The sequence below is a fragment of the Marmota flaviventris genome, chromosome 9 (assembly GCF_047511675.1).
Source record: "Marmota flaviventris isolate mMarFla1 chromosome 9, mMarFla1.hap1, whole genome shotgun sequence".
Classification (NCBI taxonomy): domain Eukaryota; kingdom Metazoa; phylum Chordata; class Mammalia; order Rodentia; family Sciuridae; genus Marmota; species Marmota flaviventris.
This window is the reverse complement of record NC_092506.1, coordinates 17,141,278-17,148,090: the sequence shown is the minus strand read 5'-3', so window position 1 is coordinate 17,148,090 and position 6,813 is coordinate 17,141,278. Positions and strand designations below refer to the sequence as shown.

The 6,813-nt window shown below is 33.4% G+C and overlaps 1 protein-coding gene across 1 annotated transcript; it reads left to right on the top strand.

The window, feature by feature from the left end:
* Positions 1 to 4,600: 4,600 nt before the first annotated feature.
* On the top strand, positions 4,601 to 5,536 carry LOC114093801 (olfactory receptor 4P4-like). The gene has a single exon (XM_027936712.2). The coding sequence runs from the start codon at positions 4,601 to 4,603 to the stop codon at positions 5,534 to 5,536; it is 936 nt and encodes a 311-aa protein (XP_027792513.2).
* The last annotated feature ends 1,277 nt before the right edge of the window (positions 5,537 to 6,813 follow it).

Below are 6,813 nucleotides of genomic sequence, written 5' to 3'. Positions count from 1 at the left end.
TTCAACAAAATATTTATTTGGAGTCGGTGTCTATCCACTAATATAAGAGAACATTTATTTTGTTTATTATTTTTTCCCTTTGTGTCTCACACCCCAAACCATCCCTTTCAGTAATAAGAGTTGATTACTGTGCATGGCCACTGGTCCAGGAGAACCTTGTGGGGCAGCCAATCACTGACTTATTAATTACTCTAATGCATTTGAGATTTTTTCCTTAGTGTCTCTTTTGAGATTTTGGATATCTCTGTTTCTCTCTGTCTCTTTTCTGTGTCTCTGTCTCTGTTATCTTTGTATTCATCTATCTATCTTCTGTCTGTATACCTGTCTGTCTATCTAGTTTTATTCTCTCTTTTCTCTCCAATGGAAACCCAATGGTCCTATATGGTTGCCCAAGTTTCCTCATGTTCTTAGGAAAGGTTAATGAGAACTTATTGAATTCCAGAGCTGCTCTGGGTCTGAGTAGCAGTCCTAACTTCCAGAGACACAGTGCACAGAAAGTGGCTATTGCTGTGATGGAAAATAAATTCGCCACCTTAAATTTCTCAGGAGAATTTGAGAATATGACGTCAGACATGTGAGAAGCTGTATTTTTTTTTAAATGAAGATCTTTTGCAAAGTCCTTCTGGGAAAACAATTTCTCATTGCTTTTATAATTAAAAAAAAAACTATGATCTATTCTCCTTTTGTAGTTGGCTCATGCAATGCAATTTTTTCAGATGTGGGTGTAAAGGAGATGACTCATAGAGCTTATATGTAGGCATAATGATTTTATTTATCTTGGAGCATTAGCAGGTGCTAGAGATCTGTGTGGCAATTTAAATCCTAGATCATTTTCTTGTGAAATTGATACTTCACTGTGAATCCAGGGCAATTTTTAAAGGGATTTAAACTTACTTTCCCTTGCAAAATAATGGGCTTTCCCTCTTACACATGAGAGGAAAGCAATTCTGAAGATATATTCCAAGAAATGGCAAATTTATTTGATTCACTGATTTATAGTTCTACCTTTCATTTCAGCTGTAAATGTTAGGGGAAAGAAAGCAAACTGCATTACTCAAGAAGGTCAATGTATGTCCAGGATATTTTTAGGAGTAACATCAAACTAACTTGAAGATCATCCACACTGATGTTCAGGTAACCCCTGTTAGAATCAGTGTTTTTGGGTCACTAGATTTATTTACCATTTGCTCTTGTAATTTTAAGGGTATTCATTCATATGTGGCCTATCCAAATTTATTCCAGAGTAAAATGCAGTTTTTGCATTGTTTGGCTATAGTGTGTATTGTGGGGCAGGGACTGCGTTTTGTATACTACCTTTAAAAGAATGAAATTTTAATGTTGTGAGTGGTCTTCCAGCATTTGATCTTTGGAATAATTCTCACCTTTCAAAGGACGACTCTTCAAAAAATGTCTAGATTTATTGGAATTGGGTAAAGTAAGTTTATAAAGGCAAATTCTGATGTCACCTATAAGGAAGTATATATTTAATATTTGTAAGCACTTGGGAAGCTAGAGGAGAAGCATTCTTACAATTCTGACAGTAACTTGTAAGGGGTAAGCAAGACTATTCAACAGCACTTAAAATGATTGAAATTGACATTTTAACTTAATTTTGATAGGATAGAAAGTTACCTATTTAAAATCAGACTTTATGAAATCCAGATTATTTAATTCAACATTAAAGGAATATTTTTGTCATCCAAACAGTGTCTACCTCCAGTCTTGTTTGGATTGCCTTTCTAAAATCTATGTTTTACTGCTTTATCTTGTTTATTCCAAAATTATTGGCTAGAGACATGTGTGTCTTGTTAAATTGCAAGACAATTTAAACATTTTTAATCACTTTATTCAAGAAAGAATATTGGTGGAATATACATTGAAACCCAAATGAGGACCTAGGGATGATAGGCAGTGCATATTAAACATAAGATCACAATTTTGTAAGTAATTCTTGGTTGAATAACTTTTACTCTATCAGGAGATTAGGCATTAGAATCTCCTGTTTGCCTTGTTATTTCCCCAAATGATATATTTATTTTCATAGCTTAATAAATGTCAAAGTACCTTGTGAAATTGAGTACAATATTTGTGAAGTATGGAAAAATTAAAAATAATCCTATATATGCTTTCTAAATGTCATTGTAAATGGTCACAGAGAGTGAAATATATAAAGAATTGGTGGGAAAAATATTCACATATTGTATAAATCCACAGTGGGTTATTGACTATCGTCTCCTTATCTGGAAAGCCTGCTTTGCCTTGATGCCACATTTTTTATAAAACATAAATATCTAAGACTGAAGACAACAAGACATAGGAGCCATATTTCAGTTCATGTTATTCTAAATGATGGCAAACACATAGATATTAGAGGTATCTAGGTGACCAATGTCTTGCTTATTAGCTCACAAGTTTACCAATGCAAAGTAACTTTAATAAAAAAAATGGTTTGTCTTTTATTTTATTGTACTCTCTAAATTCTAATATTTATTTTATTGATTTATAACATGCACACTTTAAATAATGAGGTATTCCTCTTCATTTGCATGTTTAACACCTGAAAAATTAGTTTCTTTTTGATGTCACAATGTCATATCTTTCCCTATTTTTCCTTTCACGAGAAGTTGTTCTTGTTGCTCTTCTCCCTGCTCTTCCAAGAGTGATGGTAGCTCATTTCCATAAGTATGCAGGTTTGAACATTGCTGTTTATACTTGTCAAATTGAAAGGCTGCTGCTGCATAACAATTTCAAAGCAAAGCAATTTGTACCACAAGTTTATCATGATAACTCCAGTGGTGTATCTGTCAGTGATCTTGTGATATGAGTGTTTGGTAGTTTCCCACACTAATGTATATCAGATACAACCCCTTATGGAAAGAAACTAAACAATAATTGGGAGATGTATTTTTTCTTATTTCAAAATGTATTAAATATTTGAACTGGGGAATTCACTGCTTTTATTAATTAGTTCCTCTATACAGAAAGTAATATAGTTAAATATGATGGGTATTTTACTGCTAAATTTATTCTAAGAGTTAAACTTATGTAAAATTTATTTTCAAAATCACTTCTGTTTTATGTATACTTATAAAAGGAATGTAATGTTATTTTCAGTTGTAACATCATTTTCAATTTTTGTGACAAAATATTTAAGTAAAAAAATGTTATTGAGGTACTAACATGTGTACACAATTTCAAGGATAAGACTTGTCTTCATATAGAAGAGGAAATGTATGAATTATTACAAAATTGAAAGAATATGACCATGGTGTGTCTCTCCCCTGTTAATGTAATCAATGTATTCAGCTAGAACTGAAAGCTTAACTTAATATGTTATGCAATGTGGTTTAGAACTATAATTCTTACCAGTTGCAATAGTCTTAAGAACCACAAGTAATACGGCTACATGATTTTGAAAGTGCTGATCTTATTATTCCATATGTTGCATTAACATTTTCTGTGATATTAAAAAAAATGGTATTCGTAGGATTAGATAGAGATGCCACATTTAATTTAGGAGTAATGTAGAAAGTACACCTGGAAGCCATCTAATTCCTCCCCAGTGACAAGAGATGGCATAAGTATATGCCATCTCTACTTCAATCTTCTGTTGCCTTTGTGATTCAAAACTTGATACTACAAAGAATAAAATATGTGAATCCATGAGTAATCCAGGCAACACATAATAGCTGAGAACTCCCTGAACACAACTTGCCTTTACATTATGTAACATTTATTATTGATTCTACGTGTTCATAATTCATTCTAGCAGAATAATACCTTATACAGATATCAAATTGTGAATTTAAATTAGCTTTTGTTTGTTTATTTATAACATTGATATTAATGATTCTTGAATTTGCCTTAAGATATCCTGTTTTACACTTAAATTTAAATAAGATAGATTTTCTTATGATTTTTATAAATGTCAGTCTTTAACAGAAAAACATACATTTCCTTTTTTTCTGTTTTACATATTTATCTATTTGTTGTTGTTGTATAGTCAGCAAATCTGCTATCTTATGTTTAATCTGCAGTGCCCACAATCTCTAGAGTTTCAAGGAATATCCCACCAATCACATAGATCACAATTTAGGTTTTAAAGTAAATACAAATATATTCCTTGAACACAATTCTGCAGACAATATGGAGAGCTATTCTATTTCATGCTGGGGAAAGAGAGCATCACCTGCAGTGAAAACACAGTCATGAATGAAGAACATACTTAGAATTATAAAACAGTTTTTGCATTATGCTAAATTATTTTCCTGCTTCTAAATGTCATAAATAATATCAGTAGAACATCTTTTAGGTAAATGAAAATTTTAAATCTTACATTTAAAAAATTAACAAAATATATTATTAGTATTACCAAAATGACAGAAGTTGGAAAAAATTTTAAAAATAACTTTGAGAGAAATATGTTATAAATCAGAAGTACAAATATAATTGATAAATTGATTTATCAATTCACATTGTGATGTGTTAGACTGGCTTCCAGTACTCAATAGGGTTTACAGGATTGGGATCCAATTGCAAATGATTTTGTCCAAATTACTTTTCCACAGGTACTCAGATTTTTGCACAGAGCATGCAAAATATGGAAAGTCAGAGGAACGTATCAGAATTCATTCTCATGGGCCTTTCTTCTGACCAAAACATTCAAATATTTTGTCTCGTGTTCTTCTTATTTTGTTATCTTTCCATCTTGGTGGGAAACCTTCTGATCCTCATCTCTATTGGATGCAGTTCTCTTTCTCACCAACCCATGTACTATTTCCTCAGTCACTTATCTTCTATGGACATCTGCTATACCTCCTTTGTGACACCCAAACTGATTGGTGACCAGCTAGTGGGAAGAAACACCATCTCCTATGGCTACTGCATGTGGCAGGTTGTTGTGATGCACTTCTTTGGATTGATTGAAGTACTAATCCTGACAGCCATGGCCTTTGATCGCTATGTCGCCATCTGCAAACCTCTGCACTACATGATAATCATGAGCAGAACCAGGTGCAATTTCCTGATCTTGGCTGCTTGGGCTGGTGGAGCTGTCCACTCCTTTTCCCAGTTCTGTATGATTATCCAGTTGCCCTTTTGTGGTCCCAACACAATTGACCACTACTATTGTGACATTTTTCCTTTGTTGAAAATTGCCTGTACTGATACCTACCTCACTGGTGTCTTTATGGTTGCCAATTCAGGACTGGTTGCCTTGGTAACATTCATTCTCTTGTTTGGGTCTTATGTGGTCATTCTATTCACACTGAGAAATCACTCAGCAGAGGGGAGACGCAAAGCCCTCTCTACTTGTGGGTCTCATATCACTGTGGTCATCTTATTCTTTGGACCTTCCATATTTGCCTACCTTAGACCCCCTAACACTTTCCCTGAGGACAAAATCTTTGCTCTGTTTTACACCATTATTGCTCCCATGTTTAATCCCCTCATCTACACCTTGCGGAACACAGAGATGAAAAAGGCTATGAGAAAAGTTTGGTGTCAAAAAGTAATTTTAGAAGAAAAACATAATTGATTTGTAATATTTAATGTCCATCCAACTGTATGCAGCTGAAAACATTTACTTGCCTACCAGGAGCACTATTGTTTTCCAAGTAATGAAGACAAATCATTTGTTGATAAATGTCACAAATCAGGAACTGAAGAATTAGCAGTAAAATGACAATTGCACTAATGGGTCTGAGATGGAGTAGTATATGTGTGTACATACATGTGATATTCCTGTTTAATGGAAGGGCAAATTCGTGACTTTGTTATAGTCAACTCTGATGCTAATTTACAATTTTAATAATTATTTAATCTGTAATTTATTCAGGGGAACAGAAATCTATTTGATCTTACCTTAGAAATTGAGTAGATTGAAAGTGTTTTTTCAGAAAAAAATTTTTATTACTGAGCATTTTTTTGATATTATACCAAACAAATCTTGTATGATGACATTTTAAATTCAGTTATGTAATGAAGAAGTTTACACAGAGAATTTTACATGAAGTGAAAATTTAAAAATGGCGGTCATACCTTTCTCTTAAGCTACAGAACCCCCACTATTACCAAATGTCATAGGCAGGGATAATGTTTTTTTTTGTTGTTGTTTTTTTTTAATAAAGAGAGAGAGAGAGAGAGAGAGAGAGAGAGAGAGAGAGAGAATTTTAATATTTATTTTTTAGTTATCGGCGGATACAACATCTTTGTTTTGTATGTGGTGCTGAGGATCGAACCCGGGCCGCAGGCATGCCAGGCGAGCGCGCTACCACTTGAGCCACATCCCCAGCCCCAGGGATAATGTTTTAAGAGTTAAATTTAACATACTTTAGAGAAACATGCATATCCATGTATATCAATTAATAATTTTCAATAGCCAAACTATGGAACCAGCCAGGGTGTACATCAAAGAATAGGTAACAAAAATATGGCATATAAATACAATGGAGTTTTACTGAGCTATAAAGAAGAACAAAATTGTGTAATTCTCAAAAAATTGGGTTGAACTGGAGACCACAATTTTGAGCAAAATAATCCAGACTCATGTGAAAATTATTATATGTTCCTTTATATGTGGAGACTAGAGGGAAAAATCAGGTAGAACAACATGAAAGTATATGGTTAACCAGTAACATAGAGGGAGAGGATTCAGAGAAGATGGAGGGGATGACAGAGCCAATACTGAGGCATGAAATTCACCTAATTGTGTTTTATATATCTGTTAACATGCCTCATTGAAACCCAGCATTCTGTGTAATAGAGATGCACCAACTTTAAAAAAAAAAAGTGGACTGATGGAAAGTGATTTTT